We start from the raw sequence: 19,170 nt of genomic DNA, 5'->3' as shown, positions 1-19,170 counted from the left end.
GTTAGGCCATACCTTGAGTCCTGTGTCCAGTTCTGGACCCCTCAGTTTAGGAAGGATGTTGACTTGCTGGAACAAGTCCAGAGAAGGGCAACAAAGTTTGTGAGGTGTTTGGAACACAAGCCCTATGAGGAGAGACTGAGGGAGCTGGGGTTGCTTAGCCTGGAGGAGACTCAGGGGTGACCTTATTGCTCTCTACAACTACTTGAAGGGGGGGTTGTAGACAACAGAGGTTGGTCTCTTCTCCCAGGCAACCAGTACCAGAACAAGAGGACACAGTCTCAGGCTGCACCAGGGGAGGTTTAGGCTGGAGGTTAGGAGGAGGTTTTACACAGAGTGATTGCCCATTGGAATGGGCTGCCTGAGGAGGTGGGGGAGTCACCATCACTGGAGGTGTTCAGGAGAAGACCTGATAGGGTGCTTGGTTGCATGGTTTAGTTGATTAGATGATGTTGGACGATAGGTTGGACACGAGGATCTTAAAGGTCTCTTCCAACCTGGTTCATTCTATTCTAAAGCATTACAGCTAAAAGCAGAACTAAACACTGCCTTTGTAGTGAATAATCAATGTAAGCTGAAGGGTTTTCCCCCTCCCCGCCTTGTGTTTCCTCAGACCAGTATGAACACAGATCAATCAAATGCTGCAGGAGGTCAGCTGATAACCAACACAGTAGGACCAAGCCCTCCAGCTGAAATAAAACCATCATCAGGTGACTTAAATTAAAACTAATTTATTGGATAAGTCAAAATAACAATTAAACAAGTAGTAGTAAAGTTTTCAGATATTACCATGGCAGGAAAGCATTCTACAAGAGATGAGGACAGGAAGTTGTGGTGGATTCAAATCTGCATGCATTTTATCTTGTCATTATAGACAAAAATCTAGGGTGGGTGCATCCTACAAAATAACTACAGTCAAACTTTGTAAGATTCTAGTGTCCAGGATCTCAAGTGGAGTCACCCTCTGTGCCAAGCTACAAAGCCTGCAAGATTTCCTTTCCTCCCCACCACACACCTAGCCTAGCCTTAGCGAGGCCCACAGGTATATGAAATTATAACAAATCATCTTAAGAAATGATTATTTAAAGCTTTTGGAAACATAGGAAGCTCTATGATGTAAAACCTTGTAGGGGAAGGGAAAAAACCCAACTAAACACCACCACAACTGCAGCCTGTGCAGTATCAGAGGATGAGGAACTCTGCCTACATAAACCAGCCTTGGCATGCTTTAAAAAACAAATAGTGATCCCCTGTAGCATGCTTCAGGTAAGGCTGGTCTGAGGACATGGTACACTTACAGGAGGGAGGCCTAGGTAAGGATTCCTTTTAGCATGGAAATAAAGTAAAACATAAAGGGGAAAAAAATAATAATAATTACAAAATAGAAAGAAGGCGAAGAAGCAAAAGCCTCAAACCAACCAAAACAACACGAAACAAAAATCCCCAATTATGATCCTGCTGCCACATTAGGGCAAGTTTATAGCAGGAAGTGCTGGGAAGTGGGGAAGAACAAGTTTTGTTCCCAGGAAGCTGTGCGACACCTACATAAATGTGTGTAATTGGGAAAATTATAGTGCCAGTTGAACACAGCAAAACCCAGGGGACAAAACCAAAGAGGCAAGCCTCTGGCTTCAAGGCGAGGACAAATCAGCCTCACCTGCAACCCAGGAATGCTCTGGCTGTGTTTTGCAGCAGCTTTCCCATCCCACATAATTAACTCAAATTTAGTGAAAACTGAACATATTTTACTATGTTCTAGGAAGGCAGCAACCCCTTCTAAGTGTGTCTGCCTCCCAGCTCGTTCAGGCTTCATCAACACTGTAGGAAGAGTACAGACCTCAGGAGACAGAAAAGAAAAACTCCACTCTCAGTGAAGTGGCCTCAGATAGTAAGTAAAAATACTTAAGCATCATCAATTTACTTGACATTAGGAATAAAAACCTTCTTCTCTGGAACAACTGAACTGAAAATTGGAAACTGAAAACTCTGCATTTAGACCTTGCTAAAAGCACAAACACAGCCTGCAAACATCACAGGAAGGCTTCGTGGCTCCTTGTCAAGACAAGCTATGGCTTCCAGAGCTTCAGGAGCCCATCTTCACTGTAGGTGGCAATCAGGTTCTGGTGGGGGTGATGAGCAATGCCAATGACATCTTTTTCATGAACCTAGGAAGCACAAGCAGAGAGGTGCATCAGGAGATTATTCCTTTAGCAGACTGAAGCCAAATACTCTCTTCAAACAAGAGCCAGAGGGCAGCTGGAGTGAGGTGTGCCATGCTTTGTGCAAGCAGCAAACACAGGGGAACGTGCCCCTCCACAAACAATTTTTGGGACATGGTTACTTTGTGTGGGGTGAGGGAGGGTTCAGTGAAAGTTTACATCCACTGAAATCCAGGACATCTTAGTGTTCCTCATGACATCTGGACATTCCTCTTTAGTTTAATCCTAGGCAAATTTATACCTGACAGCATGGTTGGAGTTGATGATATCAGAGGTCTCTTCCAATCTCAACAGCTCTATGGTTCTAGTCTCCACCAGCTGGAGCGCAGGTAAAGACAGACTCAGACTGGTTTGGGTTGGAAGGGACCTTAGAGATCAACTAGTTCCAAGCCTTCTGCCATAGGCAGAGACATCTTCCACGTGCTCTAGCTGAGATTAGTTTGAACAAGACAAAAGGGAATGGACTGAAGCCTGAGGAGGGCAGCTTTATACTGGACATAATGAAGAAGTTCTTTACAGTGAGGGTGGTGAGGCACTGGAACAGGTTGCCCAGGGAGGTCACAGAAGCCCCCTCCCTGCAGGGGTTTAAGGCCAGGCTGGATGAGGCCTTGAGCAACCTGGGCTAGTGGGAGGTGTCCCTGTCCATGGCAGGGGGGTTGGAACTGGATGATCTTTAAGGTCCCATCCAACCCAAACCTTTCTATGAATCTTTGAACCAATTCACCCTTAGCTCGGTGGGTAAACATTTTCTAAGGCTTAAGTCAAAATGGTTCTATCAAAACCTAAAGACTTTAAGGTTTTTAACCTGCAGCCAAATGTCCTGGAACATTACCAATCACTGGCTGCTACCAGAGATTAAATACTCATTGGTTCTTATCAGGGACTTCACAAACAATATTTATGCACCACCAGAGCTGTGTTTACAACCCTGCCCAAGCCCAGAGCTCAGAACTTACAGTCAGGGTTCTCTCCAGCTTGCCAGTCACTGTGCTGAAGCAATAGAGCACAAAATCTTCACCCACGCAGTAGATCCACTCTCCACGAGGCGAAAGCGCACAGCAGACAAAGTCACCTCCTTCTCTCTTACCAGAGCTGAAGCTTCTTACAATCTGTCAAGGCAAGCACCCCAAAATACAAGCATTAATATATTTGGCAGGATTAAATTGCAACACATCACTGCTACATTCAGGGCAAGGACACTGAGGCAGCACTAGGTGTGTTTGGAAGACAGGATCTCTCCACTGCTACAAATCAAGCTGGTGCTATAAGCTTTGTATGGAACTGGAGAAAGCCAGCTGGAGAAAACAGGTTCAACCCAAGGCCAGGTTACCCTCCTGGAAGCTATGCTAAAGCACAGGGAGGTGAATTTGAGACAGCCAGCATGGCTTCACCACAGGCAAGTCCTGCCAGACCAGCCTCGTGGCTTTCTATCCATGGTGTAACTACACCAATGGACAAAGCAAGACCAACAAATGTCACCTGCCCAGACTTCTGTAAAGCCTTTGACACAGTCCCTCACAACACCCTTCCCTCTAAGCCAGAGAAATATGGCTTTGATGGGTGGGCTGTTTGGTGCCTAAGAAATTGGCTGGATGGTCACATCCAAGGGGTAGTGGTCAACAGTTTGATGTCCAGATGGAGGTGGGTAACAAGTGATGTCCCTCCAGGGTCACTATTGGGACCAGTGCTGTTCAGCATCTTCATCAATACTATAGACAGTGAGATTGAGGCACTCCCAGCAAGTTTACCAAGCTGATAAGACTAAAGGATATGTTGCCATCCAGAGGGACCTGGACAGGCTGGAGGGAGGCAGAATGAGGAGAATCTTATGAGGTTCAATAATGTAAAGCACAAGGCCCTGCACCTAGGTCAGGGCAACCCTCAGTATCAATGCAGGCTGGGGGGCGATGAGATTGGCAGCTGCCCCGCAGGAAAGGAATTGGGGGTGCTGGTGGGTGAGAAACTGGACAGGAGCCAGTGTGGTGAGCAGATCCAGGGAGGTAATTCCACCACTCTGCTCTGGTGAGACCTCACCTGGAGGACTGTGTCCAGCTTGGGGGGGGGCCCAACACAAGAGACATGGACCTGCTGGAGTGGGTCCAGAGGAGGCCAAAGATGATCAGAGATCTGAAGCATCTCTCCTCTGGGTACAGGCTGAGAGTTGGGGCTGTTGAGCCTGGAGAAGAGAAGGCTCCAAGGAGACCTTATAGCTGCACTTCAGTGTCTGAAGGGAACCTACAGAAAGGTTGTTGGGGGGACTGCTTGGAAGGGCTTGCAGCAATAGGACAAGGGGCAATGGATTTAAACTCGAGCAGGGTAGACTTAGGTTGGACATAAGAAGGAAGGTCTTTACAAGCAGAATGGTGAAACACTGGAACAGGTTTCCCAGGGATGTGGTTGAAGCCCTGGCTCTGGAAGCATTCAGGATCAGCCCTGATGTGTCCCTGGGCAGCCTGATCTAGCTGGGAGGTGTACCTACTGCGTGCAGGGGGTTTGGACAAGATGCCCTTTGAGGTTCCCTTTCAACCCAAAGCAATCTGTGAATCTTATTAACTGGGTGTTGTCGTTCTTAAAATGCAGACATTTCAAGAGACTTGAGGGACATCTGAGAGCAGCAGGGCCACACTCACCTGTCCTTGCATGTTCATAATGACGACTGTGTTGGATCTGTTGCAGACCACGAAGTGCTCTGGATTTTTGGGCAGCAGAATGACACTGTTCACAGTAATGTCAGTCCCAGCAGTGCTGCCAAGAGACTTGAAAGTGTTTGAGCATTCTGTTGTCTTCACATTCCAAACCTAGTGTGTGGGGTGGAAAAAAAAAAAAAAATCAAATGTAAAGAACAATTGGATTGGGAAAAAAAAAGAGAAGGGGATACAGTATTCTGATTATTATTTTTTTTTTTAAGGCTTCTGAAGGGAAATATTAATGCCAAAAAAAATTGCTGTTTAAAGCAAATGTTAAGGAAGAAAAAGTTTTCACATCTGTTTTGAAGTGTGGACACCATGACCCATATCACTAGAGCTGAACTAGAAGTGAATTTGCATTATCCACATTCAGCCTGGTTCCCAGACTGGCTTTAGCTTCTACCTGTGATACACCTGCAACCTCTGCACATGAAACTTCTTACATGAGACTGACACAAAACCTGCTGAAGAAGCAAAGTCTCACTGATACCAGTGGGATGGGAATGCCAGCTTAGAGCTGCTCCAGGCTGTCCTAGCCATTTAGAAAGAGGAAATGGAACTGCTTGGTTAGTATCTAAAATGAAAGTGAGACCTGGCCATCTGTGGAATGCTTTTGCTGTATTTTACACTAGTACAACCAAAATCAGAGGTGCCACCTCTCTGTGCTGGGGCAGTCTAGTAAAGGGTACAAGTCTCAAGTTAAGAGGGAATTTGTGGAAGCTTCAAGCCTGGAAGTGTTCAAGGCCGGGTTGGATGGGGCCTTGAGCAACCTGGTATAGCAGGAGGTGTTCCTGCCCATGGTAGGGGGCTTGGAACTAGATGATCTTTAAGATCTCTTCCAACCTAAATCATTCTGAGATTCTATATAATATGAAAAAAAAATAATCTACCACACCCTCCTAGGCCACATCTGTAAATGAGGTTGGTTTAGCCACCCCCACATCAATGCCCCACTTAACCAATATTGCTGTTTCTATATTCATTTATTTACTCACTATTAGCCAGTGATGCCCTGTACACAACTCCTCTGAGCTACTTCACAGAGTAGTTCCCCTCTTTGCTGAGACCACAAGTAAAACCTTCCACTTCTGCAATCAGTTTCATTAGTGCTAGATTACCTATATGGCAAGGAACTCTCAAAGCACCTTTAAAGGGGTGTCCCACACAGGAAGCCAGAAAATACCTTTATTTCAGACAAGGGAAACCCCACATTGTGGCTTGTTTCTGGTTTATTTTAGGGAAAGTCAGAATGAAAGACACAGAAGTGACTGGGATTTTCAAGAGAGCTTAAAGTGACACCTCTGCTGCAGCCAGAGGAGTTGCTGGGCACTACAGAAACATTTGACCTGTTCAGAAATGGTTCATGACTACTGGAAAGGCAAGTTACTCCAGGTTGAGCTTTATGCTTATAAACAAACTATTAATAGCAATGAATTTAAGACACCTTCAAGTCAAGGTGTAGCTACATGGAACCCTTCTGTTTCCATGCCTGACTAACTAACTAGTTATAGTTTACTTGATGATCTTTAAGGTTTTTTCCAACCTGGTTAATTCTATCCTATTCTAACTGTGTTGCTAGGATAAAGCAAGAACAGGCAAGTCAAGTACTGAACTTATGTTCTCCTTTCATAAACACAGTAGCAACTGCAGCAGTTTACAAGGATGGCATGAAATCAGCTCTCATTGCCACCAATCCACAGGAAAGGCCACGAGCAGCAAGGTTTATTACAGCAGACAAGCCCAAGCCCTTCTCCAATGACTGCAGCAGCTGTAACAAACCAGGGACAAGATGCAAGGAGCCTGGATGTGTTACTTACAAAGGGTCAGTGCTGTATCTTACCTTCACTGTGCCATCAGAGGATGCACTGATAATGTAGTGGCCATCCTGGGTGAAAGTAGCCTCGTTGACGAAGGAAGAATGGCCACGGAATTCCTTCAGGGTCTTCCCAGATTTTAATCCATGAATCCTGTCACACAAGAGAAGGGACAACTCAGTGGGCAGCTAAGATAGCCCTGAAGCACCCTCTGGCCCCACCCTGTTTTAACTGAGACACCTTTGATAGGCAACAATAAGAAAATCTTTATTACGAAGATCATGTCCCCCTGTGAAAAGGTGGGGGAACACCACTGACCTTCAGCCTCAGGGACCTCTGTGTAAGACACACCCTGAGTATTAGAAGAGAATACTACTGTAAAAGGGGAAAACTACAAAGCTGACAACACAGGAATTGCAGAGATAAAAATTGGAAGTCTCTAGCCCAACAAAACTCCTGAGCTTCCAGCTTGCTCAATGATAGGTTGGACTTGATCTCTGAGGTATATCCAACCTTGTTGATGCTATGATTCTGTGATTGATTAGTACCACTGGGTTTTACAGGCAGGAGGAGCCTGAAGCTGTTTAACATAGGACATAAGCCTACAGAATCACCATGGCTGGAAAAGGCCTCTAAGATCATCAAGTCCAACCAGGGCCACTCAGTCCCATTCAACTAAAACCAGTCATCAAGCACAGCCTCAATCTGATTCACCACTGAAGTCCCATATGGGTGTTTCTTTGCAGAAGACAGGTGTGGAAGCAGGAAACCTTGACAAATCAGACAGATGGATGGAGAGAAACTTTATGATGTTGAGAACAGATAGCTGCAGAACCACCCCAGGCATTAAGATCAGCTGGGAGCTGACTTGCTGTAAAGGAGGTCTGCAGCAGGGGACCTCCAGCCCTTGAAGAGAACAAAGTGAAAGCCTTGAGAAAACCCAGCCACACCCCAGATGCATTAGAAGAGGCAGAGTCTGCAGATCAAGCTCCTCTCTGCTTGGCACCTTCCAGTTTTGGGCCTCACTAAGATGGCCACAGGTCTGGACCAAACAATGCATGAGGAGGGGCTAAAAGGATAGAATATGCTCAGTCCTGAGAAGTTCAGGAGGATCTAATTGCTGTCTTCCTTGTAGCCAAGAGAGTTAAATGGGTGATTATTAAAATAAGTAATAATAACCCCAAACAAGAAAGACTACTGTGAACTAGACAAAACTGACCCAAGCAGCTGTGAAATGCAGCAAAAATGCCCCAAGAGCAACAGAAGAGCTTCCTAGCCAGCAGTCAGGAAATTCCACTCAGTGTCAAGACACTAAACAGGATCAGAGCACACCAGGTAAGCTGCAGTAACTGCATGCATGAGTCCTGGTCTAAGTTAGACCAGAGCTAATTCTGCTCTGGGATGACTTCTCAGCGCAGTGAGGACACTTTCTGAAGTCCACAGCATGTTTGCACAGCCAGGGCCTGCCTCTAGCAGTGGGTAGAGTTACTGCCAAGGGCTGGGCTGCAGACCAAACATTGCTAAATCTTGCATGCCATGTTGGAGTGCAGAAAATATGAGGCCACACGGGACAGGTGAACCTCAACTGACCAACAAGGGATTCCATTACAACTCTGTCATATTCAAGATAAAGCTGAGGCATCACCAGGGTGTCTGAGAAGGCCTTCCATTCCAAACCATGTGTTCCCAAACCCAGTTCCAGAATCCAGCTCCTAAATCTGGTTCCCATTTCCCAGTCAGTCCAGCCTGGGACATCCCCAGTGCCTGCCCACAGTTATCAGTGGTGACAGTGACTAATTGCCATGGGAATTTGGGTTCCACATTGGTTTGTATATACCTGTTTATATTTCATTTTATTGTTAGTATCTCCATTAAAGCTGGTTTAGTTTTCTTTTCCAACCTGGAGGTCTCCCTCCCTTATTCTCCTCCCTCTGGGAAGGGACAGGGGTTCATAGCAAACCTGTGTCACTCATTTATTAGGGCTGGGCTGGCCACTACTTGACAGCATCCAAGTCTTAGCACATGGGAAGTGTCAGGCAATGCCAAATTTGCTTAGTTTAGCCCAGGCACTTTAAGAAGGATGTACTTCCTTGGGTTTTCTGGAGACAGACTTCATATCCACCTGAGCTGACACCCTAGCAACTTGGTAAACTGCACTAACTGGGGCTGTGCACCAAAGCAATGCTAAAGTTTGTACAAACATCCAACTTCCACTCCCGGGTTCCCAAGACCTCAGCTTGTGGCCCTTCAACATCATGGACAATTTCACTGCCCAAAATGAATGCCACAGACATTGGGAAATTGAACCACATGGACTGGGTTAAAAAATAAATAAATAAATAAAATCAAACCAACGTGCTCAGTGTTAGTGCTGCACTGCAAGGGATGGTTTGCATTGAGAAGTGGAAAAAAATCCCATGCCCAAAAGCAGAACTCCAGAGTCAGCCTGGAGAAATGAAAATTACCTTTTGGGAGTGAAAAGAAAAATGATCCTGTGTCTATGGCTCTTTTTCATCTATGAAATAATTTGTTGCCTGTTTTGTTTTTCCCCCCTCTTGCCAGCAAAAATTTATAAGCCATCTGGCCATGTGATTTTTGCCTAACAGATTCCAAAACATGTCAGAGAATCACAGGGCAGCTTGGGCTGGAAAAGACCTCAAAAGACCTCTTTTCTACTGCTCTTTCTCAAAAGAACTTTTAAGTCACTCTTGTTCAACTTAATTTTGAAAGTTTTCAAGGGTTCTGGCCCCAGCCTGACCCAGCTGTCTCAGCATTGCACAAGCACTGATTCCTTCTCAAGGGAAAAGCAGTTTCAGAATGTCCCTTTCTGAAGGCTGTTCCTTGTAGGAGCCTTGAGAACAGTCTAACAATTTCTTATCTACAACCACCTCTACATGAGGCAACCAGCTTCCTTCTCAGCCTCTCTCTTCTTATCAGGCCCAGCTCTCAGCCTTTCCTTCTACACCATGTACATCTGAAGAGATACTCAGATCAAAAACCAGCACCTTAAAAACAGAGGAAGGGCTGCACTGCCACTGACAGGAACAAACTGCAACTCCTGCTCTTGAATCTCTCAGTGGCAATCAGCCTGGCTGTTTCTCAAAGATGACTCTCTAGTACTGCATGTCAGACTGCTGGGAAGAACAGATGCCCAAAGAACATTTCTTTGGGTCCTTCTTTCTCTTGTTCCCACTCTAAAGGAAGTTAGAAAGATCCAAGGGAGGTATAGGGGTGGATTCAGGGCATGAGCTGGGACAAGAACCCTTTTAGGATAAGGGCTGGCAAAGCATGACTTAGACTGGGAGCAGCAACATGATGAAAATGATTGCCCCAGAATGTGCAGGGATGTACCTTACCTCCTCACACAGCTCGCTGGACAGCCATGAGCACTGCCAATTGAGGGAACTTATGCTCTATTCAGAAACTATCAGTAGGAAGCAACAAAGATGCACTAAACCACTTCAAGCTGCTCTCAGAGGACTTCTTTAGGTAAGTGGAAAAAAGTCCATGACACTGCTTCACAAGGGAAATAAAATGGATGGACCCAACTACTCTCATGGCCAGTGTAAGTGCCAGCAGAGCAGAAGCACTTGGCCCCTCATCCCATACTAAGCTAAGCAAGGTGTAAAGTCAGACTTTCAACCTGCACCCCTCCCAGTCCCCAGCAGCTGTGCTCTCCTAGTAGTATTGAAACTCAATGCAAAAGTATCAAATCCCATTTGAAAGGAATCCATATTCAAAAGTTTAACTGCTTAATCTGAAAAATCTGTTTCCCCCCTCCACTGTAGCTCACAGAATCTCAGTTTACCTACCTGATTGTCTGATCAAAAGAAGCACTGAGGATTTGGCTGCTGTCTTTAGAGAAACTGAGGCATGTAACACCTTTACTGTGGGCTCGTTCAAATCTTCTCAGACACTGACCACTCTGGATTTTCCACACCTGGAAAGGAAATAGAATGAAACAGAGGTCACTAATGTATTTTGAGATCAAGGGAGCTTAAACATCAGAGTCAACATTGCATCTGTGTATCTTTGTGGCCACCATGTTTCTTACCTTGATCTTTCCATCCTGGGCTCCAGTGGCTAGCATTTCTGTGTCTCTGCTGAAGCACATGCACAGCACTGCATCATCCATCATCATGAAATTATCTTGTGCCTGGTACTTCAGATCCTAAATGAGAGCAAAAAAGTCAACCAGTCAAAACAATGAACTCAAGGGAATACATTTTAAGGCAAAGTGCAAGAGTACGGGCAGTTTTAACCCTCAGTTTAAGAAGGACATTGAGACACTTGAAGGTCTCCAGAGAAGGGGAACGAGGCTGGGGAGAGGCCTTGAGTACAGCCCTATGAGGAAAGGCTGAGGGAGCTGGGGTTGCTTAGCCTGGAGAAGAGGAGGCTCAGGGGAGCCCTCATTGCTCTCTACAACTACCTGAAGGGTGGTTGCAGCCAGGAGGGGATTGGTCTCTTCTCCCAGGCAACCAGCACCAGAACAAGAGGACACATTCTCAAGCTGCGCCAGGGGAGGTTTAGGCTGGAGGTGGGGAAAGTTCTTCACAGAGAGAGTGATTGCCCATTGGAATGTGCTGCCCAGGGAGGTGGTGGAGTCACCATCCCTGGATGTGTTCAAGAGGGGACTGGACATGGCCATAGTGTAGTCATGAGGTCTTGGGTGACAGGTTGGACTTGATGATCTTTGAGGTCTCTTCCAACCTTGGTGATACGGGGATACTTAGATTTTATCATCAAGCAGACCTTGTAACAGGGATCACCTCACCACTTTAGAGGTAACAATGATGCAGAAAGGCTAAAAGGGCAGTCTGTGACAAACCAGCCAATTAAACCCACGTGCAGATTTCAGACTGATATCAGAGCAGATATCCTTTTCAGAATGACACTCCCCAGGAAATGAAAATAAAGCATAATCTCAAAGAATAAAGCCAGGTGCTCTGGCCCATGAAGTATCAAATAAGGCATCCCTTACCTTCCTGATTTTTCCAGTAGTGAAGTTCCAGACTTCAATGAAGCCATCAACAGAGCCAGTGACCAGGTATTGTCCATCTGGGGAAAACCGAGCACACTCCACATGCGACTTCTGCCCAAACTGTTTTAGAGGAGAAGGTAAATTAAGGTTAATAAGCAACTTAAAAGACAACTCATTAAAACAAAGCTAAAGCTTCATTTCAGTGGCAAACCCACAGCATTTTTGAGAGGCAGGCACTCACAAATTTGACGTGAAAGTATTGAAAAAACTGAGCATATCTACATATTAGCACCTCAAGGGCAAACAAAAATAACCTCCTTTTTTCCTGTGGAACTAAAATCTCCTTTCTTCTTCTTTTACCTGTGAAACTTACACAAACATTCCCTGCTTACAGCAGCAGCAGGGCTGGCTCATTTCCTATCTTTTGGTTTAGTTTTTTTTTGGTAGTTAACTATGTATGTTAAGAAACACCTTTCCAATACCCAGCACACATATAGCTGGCAGACTTCAAGGATTTCTGTAGTGGGGTGTTTTTTTTTTTCCCCCCTGTTTGTTTTGGTTTTAGATAAAAATATTTAAATACAAGTGATCTTGGTACATGACTACAGAACAACATTTTCAGCAATCAACATGAAAATCCCAAGGTCAGCAGTGGAAAGCAAAACAGATACTGCTAAACCATTTGTACTGAGCTGCTAGGGAACACCACAAACTGATTTCACAAGCTCCAGCTCATGAAACTTTTGAAAGCCATCATCTTCTGCTTGTTGTGACAACCAGCAGAGCTTCTACTACTACTGAACTGACACTTCTCATTGCACTGAAAACTGCCTGGTGAAGCTGAAAAGCTTTCAGAGGGGGAAAGCTGCCTGTTCTACATTGTGTGCTGCAGGGCAGCTATTTCATTGCAGCACAGCTTCCCTTCCCTTTTGGAATTTCTAAGACAAAACCTTTTAAAATGACATACTGATCAGATCAGCAGACCTGGCTCATGAGATAATCCGATCTGTGGCTCACAGAAGCTAATATGCATGCATAGGAGTTTAAGACATGAGTGTCTCCTTGCAAAAATAAAGGGGACTAAGCAAACCACTTCTGAAAACTCAATGATTCTAAACTGTGAAGTCAAATAATTAACACAAATACCACAAGCACCCACATAGTATTAAGGGACCTCATTTCACACAGTCTCCTGGTAAAATAATGCATGGTGAAGGAAGAAAAGGAGAATAGAATAGAGGTGGGGAGGGGGTAGAGATGGGGGGATGAGTAGAGGTGGCAATGACTTGGAGGGGAAAAAAAAAAGCACCAGAAGAATTCAGATTTGCTCTTATCTCTCAAGATAAAGCACGGGGAGGAAGAATCAGCAGTAACACACATAAAAGTAAACATAACATTACCTTAATATGTCTGCTCAGCTGTGTGGGGAATTTTTCCTCTTCTACATCTTTCACAGCTGCTTTGCCTCTGAACAAGTCAATTGTCATACCAGGAGGAAGCAGGCCCTGATGTTGCTGCCACTTCAGAGCCTTTTGAGGAGGTGAAAAAAATGTATCATTAGGTATTAGTTAACACGTCTTCCTCATCAAAGCTTGCTTCTAATTAACACAATATGACAACAGTTTCTTCTACCCTTACAATTTGCAAGTGTGAATGACACTTAAATACCACATATGTTCCCTCACACCTTCCAAGAACACTTGATTCAGGACACAGAACCTTATACAAACCCGCCAGCATGAGCTGCCTTCAGTCACAGGGCACAGCATACTCAAGCTCAAAAAGCAAGATGCAAGCCATAAACCAGCAAAATACACAAAATACTGTCCACAGAGTATCAGTGAACACATTCTGAGCAGTAAAAAAAAAAAGCTCTAAGTGCAACAATGGAAACTGTATTAGCATGCAGTTTCCTGTCAGCTGACTATTTATTCTGGGGGGGTGGTATAAACCCAGCCAGCAACCAAGCTAGCTTACTCCTTCCCCTTCCCAGCTTTACTTTTACAGGACTGGGAGAACCCAGTACACTGTGGTTAGTTTACATGGCAAATATCAACAGAAGCTGATTATTTTTCAATCATTACCTGCCCCAGCAATGCCATGAGACGAGATGGAGGTACCACACTGACTTCTCCAGCTAGAGCCTGTGCAATAGCAGCTCTCCGCTTCTCCTTGCTACTTCCATCAGGGTATGCCTAGGGAGAAGTTAATGAAGTCAGTCTTCTGTTTGCCATAGAAATATTCCCTTCCATGTTAATTTTCCTATTAGGCCCTTCTTTAAAGCAGCTTCTCTCTTTAACACCAACCCCTGGAACATGCTTTCACTAAAAACATGTCAGCCTGACATAATCAGGAATAATACCTTGCTATGATACAACACTTATCTACAAAAAGGTAGATTTTCTTCTGCATATGTATAATAGGAAAAGCAAAGCACTGATATGACACTGATCCTGTGGCAGGATACAAGTACAAATACCCCAACTCCAGAACCACTGCTCTCCTGCCTCATGACCCAAGTGCAACACCTCACTTCTCCAACAATTAAACAATGTGAAATCATCAAAGTGTGAAGCTGCACATTCTCACTCCCAGAATGGAAGATGTAAGCCATTAGCTAAATCCCCCCAACTCCCACCTGCAGTATACTCCAGAACCACTGCTCTCCTGCCTCATGACCCAAGTGCAACACCTCACTTCTCAAACAATTAAACAATGTGAAATCATCAAAGTGTGAAGCTGCACATTCTCACTCCCAGAATGGAAAATGTAAGCCATCAGCACCTCAGACCAATGCCAGGGGTCATGCAGGACAGCAACTGTGAGGTCTCTAGGAACAGTGCAACATACCTCACGAGGATCAAAGTAAGACCTGGCCAGAAGGTTTTCAAGATGGATGTACCGCTCTGGTTGAGTTTGTTTGAGCATGATCATGGGGTCTGTTTGTCTCAGAAGAGACCTGGCAGCACCAAGTTCCCGAAGTTCGATCAACTCCAACACAACCTGCATTGAGACACAAAATACCTGCATCAGCAAAGAGCAAGTGGAAAACAGCAGGGAAAGGGCTTCTACCCAGATCAGAAAAGGACATACACTGCCACAACTACATATTGGCCACAATGACCCCATGCAGTGCTACAGGCTGGGGTCAGTGGCTGGAGAGCACCCAGGCAGAGAGGGACCTGAAGGTACTGGTTGATAGTAGGCTGAATATGAGCCAGCCAGGTAGCCAAGAAGGCCTGCATCAGGAACAGTGTGGCCAGCAGGAGCAGAGAGGTCATTCTGCCCCTGTACACTGCACTGGTTAGGCCACACCTTGAGTCCTGGGCCCAGTTCTGGGCTCCTCCGTTTAGGAAAGATGTTGACTTGCTGGAAGGTGTCCAGAGAAGGGCAACAAAGTTGGGGAGTGGTTTGGAGCACAGCCCTGTGAGGAGAGGCTGAGGGAGCTGGGGTTGCTTAGCCTGGAGAAGAGGAGGCTCAGGGGAGACGTTAGTGCTGTCTACAACTACCTGAAGGGAGGTTGTAGCCAGGTGGGGGTTGGTCTCTTCTCCCAGGCAACCAGCACCAGAACAAGAGGGCACAGTCTCAAGCTGTACCAGGGGAGGTTTAGGCTGGATGTTAAGAAGTTCTTCCCAGAAAGAGAGATTGGCCTCTTTCAGCCTGGTTAATTCTATTCTACTCTGTTCTTATTCACTCACCTGCTCATAGAGATCAATGAGGGTCTTGTCAGGCAGCTTCAGGGACTGTATGGCTTGCAGCACCGTGTCCCAGTGCCCACTGTTTATGTCCGCCACAAAGCTCTCTATACTGTCCACAGTATTGAGTGACACAGTAGTTTCCTCTTGAAGGGTGGCAAGAGCTCGGTGGAGACTGTTCTCCTTTAAGTATTGCATGATCAGTCGGATCACACTGCAAGGGACACAAAACAAAGTCAGAAACACAACCCTTCCCCGTGGTAAGCCCCCTCCCATCCCACTGCCCAGCTGTAGCAGATCAGCCACCACGACAGCCCTCACTGCACCACAACCGTGCCCCAATCACCTCAGGCACAGGCCTCACACACACACCCTGAGCCCCAAGCCTCTGTCCCCTGATCACCTCAGGCACAGGCCTCACACACACACACCCTGAGCCCCAAGCCTCTGTCCCCCGATCACCTCAGGCACAGGCCTCACACACACACCCTGAGCCCCAAGCCTCCGTCCCCTGATCACCTCAGGCACAGGCCTCACACACACACACACCCCCTGAGCCCCAAGCCTCCGTCCCCTGATCACCTCAGGCACAGGCCTCACACACACACCCCCTGAGCCCCAAGCCTCCGTCCCCTGATCACCTCAGGCACAGGTCTCACACACACACACACACACCCCCGAGCCCCAAGCCTCCGTCTCCCGATCACCTCAGGCACAGGCCCCACACACTCCCCCGAGCCCCAAGCCTGCGTCCCCCGATCACCTCAGGCACAGGCCTCACACACACACACACACACACCCGAGCCCCAAGCCTCTGTCCCCCGATCACCTCAGGCACAGGCCTCACACACACACCCCCTGAGCCCCAAGCCTCCGTCCCCTGATCACCTCAGGCACAGGCCCCACACACACACACCCTGAGCCCCAAGCCTCTGTCCTCCGATCACCTCAGGCACAGGCCTCACACACACACACCCCCCCGAGCCCCAAGCCTGCGTCCTCCGATCACCTCAGGCACAGGCCTCACACACACACACACCCGAGCCCCAAGCCTCCGTCCTCCGATCACCTCAGGCACAGGCCTCACACACACACACCCCCCCGAGCCCCAAGCCTGCGTCCTCCGATCACCTCAGGCACAGGCCTCACACACACACACACCCCCCCTGAGCCCGAAGCCTCTGTCCTCCGATCACCTCAGGCACAGGCCTCACACACACACACCCCCCCGAGCCCCAAGCCTCCGTCCCCCGATCACCTCAGGCACAGGTCTCACACACACACACACCCTAAGCCCCAAGCCTGCGTCCTCCGATCACCTCAGGCAGAGGCCCCACACACTCCCCCGAGCCCCAAGCCTGCGTCCTCCGATCACCTCAGGCACAGGCCTCACACCCGATGCCCAAGCCCGGCCGCTCCACAAGGGCTCCTGCATCGGCCCGGCTCTGTCGTTCCTCCTCTCCCGGCACCCCCGCACCGCTCCCGGGCACCCCCACCCCTTCTATCTAGCGCCAGACTTACTCGGAGGACTCGATTTCGATCGACATCTTGACCCGCGAGCGCTGCTGCCGACGGAAACTGGCTCCGTGCCCTGCGCCGCCGCTTTACATACAGTTCCGGCCCGCGCCACGCCGCCCGGCACCGCCCCCCTCGCTCCCGACGTAAGGCTGACGTCACATGGCGGGCGGCAGGGGCCGTGTGCTGCGCCCCCTGGCGATGGAGGACATTAACTGCAGTGGGAGCGGGAGGTGCGGCGCTGGGGCATGGGGTCTGGGCGGCGTGTCAGGGCCGAGCGGGGCGTCAGGGACCCCGTCCTCGGCAGTGCCGGCAGCCCAAGGAGCCCCAGCAGCCTCACTGTCCTTGTTGGTACTCGTAGAGGAGATAACTTGTAGCCCTCAGCACAGCCAGGGAGCTGTTGGAGCAGGGCCAGAGGAGGCCACAGCAATGCTGACAGGGCTGGAAGGGCTCTGCTGAAGCAGAGGACAGGCTGAGTTGGGCTTGAAGAAGAGAAGGCTCCAGGGAGACCTTCTGGTGGCCTTACAGTGTTTAAAAGCAGTTGTTGAGAAAGCTGGGGACTGACTTTAGAGCCAGGCCTGTTGTGACAGGACAAGAGGTGATGGTTTTAAACTAAAAAGGGGAGAGATTTAGCCCAGTTGTAAAGAAGACAGCTTTTACAGAGAGATGTGGAAGATGCCCCATCCCTGGAAACACCCCAGGTCAGGTTGGTTGGGATTCTGAGCAAGCAGGCAGCTTGGACTATGTGACTTTTAAATGTCCCTTCCAGTGCAAAACACTCTTATGGTTCTGTCGTTCAGTTAATACTGGGAATGGAATGGAATAGAATTTAGACTAGAATAGAATTAACCAGATTGGAAAAGACCTTCGAGTCCAACCTATCACCCAACACCATCTGATCAACATGGCACCAAGCACCCCATCCAGTCTGTTCCTAAACACCTCCAGGGATGGTGACTCCACCACCTCCCTGGGCAGCACATTCCAATGGCCAATCTCTCTTTCTGGGAAGAACTCCTTCCTAACACCCAGCCTGAACCTCCCCTGGTGCAGCTTAAGACTGTGCCCTCTTGTTCTGGTGCTGGTTGCCTGGCAGAAGAGACCAACCCCCACCTGGCTACAACCTCCCTTCAGGCAGTTGTAGACAGCAATAAGGTCACCCCTGAGCCTCCTCTTCTCCAGGCTAAGCAACCCCAGCTCCCTCAGCCTCTCCTCACAGGGCTATGCTGTCCCCAGCTTTGTTGCCATTCTCTGGCCATGTTCCAGCAACTCAACATCTTTCCTGAACTGAGGGTCCCAGAACTGGACACAAGGACTCAAGCACAGGGTGTGCTTAAGGCTTGTGGCATAGCATGAACCAAGCACAGACTTCACAGAAGCAGAATTACTGATGAGCTCCATACAGCCCTGACCTGGCCAGGAAGGCTGAGAGAGAACATGTGAGGGGGTTGGAAAAACACAATAAATCCCAAAAGCTGGGACCAATATCCTCTCAAGAGTGTCCATCATCTCTGGGAACTGAAAATGGGCTTTGGGGGGTTGTTTTATTCGTTGTCTGGGGGTTCTCTCTGTGTTTTGTTTTTTTGGGGTGGGGTTATTTTTGGTAGTTGTTTGGATGGCTTTTTTCCCCCCTCCCCTCTTGTCTCTCAAAATAGCATCACTTGAAACAGAACAGCCCACAGTAACATGAAGGTAAGAGCACTAATGGAAGTTAACCTGCATAGTTACTCTTAAGGCTGGCTTTTGAGTGTTAGCTTAGACCTGTGGTCTGTGCCTTCAGCACAAGCCCTGCTTGAGTGTTTTGCAGTCTGGATACAGAGCTCAGGTTTTCCAGCTGGTTTCCCACGGTGCTGCAGTCCACCCACTGTCCTTCACTCCTCTGGATTCCAGATTTCCTGCAGGGACACAGACATGTTGGAGTGCAGATCAGGCCTGGCATGGGTGTGGAGCAGTCCCTTGGCTGACTGCTCTTTTGCACGTGTGAGGTTTGCAGATGCAAGGTGTGCGAGCTCTGGATTTTGGGTGTGGTCCCTGTGTGAAAGAACGGCACTGCATAAAGTCATGCTTCATTAGCAGGCTAATTAATAGCTTATCTACTGTTATTATGGACTAAGAAATGAAAAAATGCAGCTGTACTGGGCAGCAGAGCCCTCTGGTGAAAAGGAGGGGCACCTGCCTAAGCACACAGGGGGGTGGCTGTGGTAGATCATCTGTGCTGCTTGGACTCTCACCAAGGCCAGAAGTCACAAAGCCCAGTTATCA

General features: G+C 47.8%; 1 protein-coding gene across 1 annotated transcript; it reads right to left on the bottom strand.

The window, feature by feature from the left end:
* Nucleotides 1–1,895: 1,895 nt before the first annotated feature.
* Nucleotides 1,896–17,031, bottom strand: SMU1 (SMU1 DNA replication regulator and spliceosomal factor). Its single transcript, XM_054178874.1, has 12 exons — nt 16,915–17,031; nt 15,397–15,607; nt 14,549–14,701; nt 13,783–13,893; nt 13,099–13,227; nt 11,699–11,818; nt 10,772–10,888; nt 10,530–10,657; nt 6,744–6,870; nt 4,847–5,014; nt 3,173–3,325; nt 1,896–2,162 (listed from the first exon to the last, which is right to left on the bottom strand). Exons 1-12 carry the CDS (start codon nt 16,938–16,940, stop codon nt 2,064–2,066), a joined length of 1,542 nt encoding a protein of 513 aa, XP_054034849.1. The 5' UTR covers nt 16,941–17,031; the 3' UTR covers nt 1,896–2,063.
* Nucleotides 17,032–19,170: the final 2,139 nt, after the last annotated feature.

This window comes from Dryobates pubescens, chromosome Z (assembly GCF_014839835.1).
Source record: "Dryobates pubescens isolate bDryPub1 chromosome Z, bDryPub1.pri, whole genome shotgun sequence".
In the NCBI taxonomy this organism is placed as follows: Eukaryota; Metazoa; Chordata; class Aves; order Piciformes; family Picidae; genus Dryobates; species Dryobates pubescens.
This window is presented reverse-complemented; position numbering and strand designations above follow the sequence as displayed.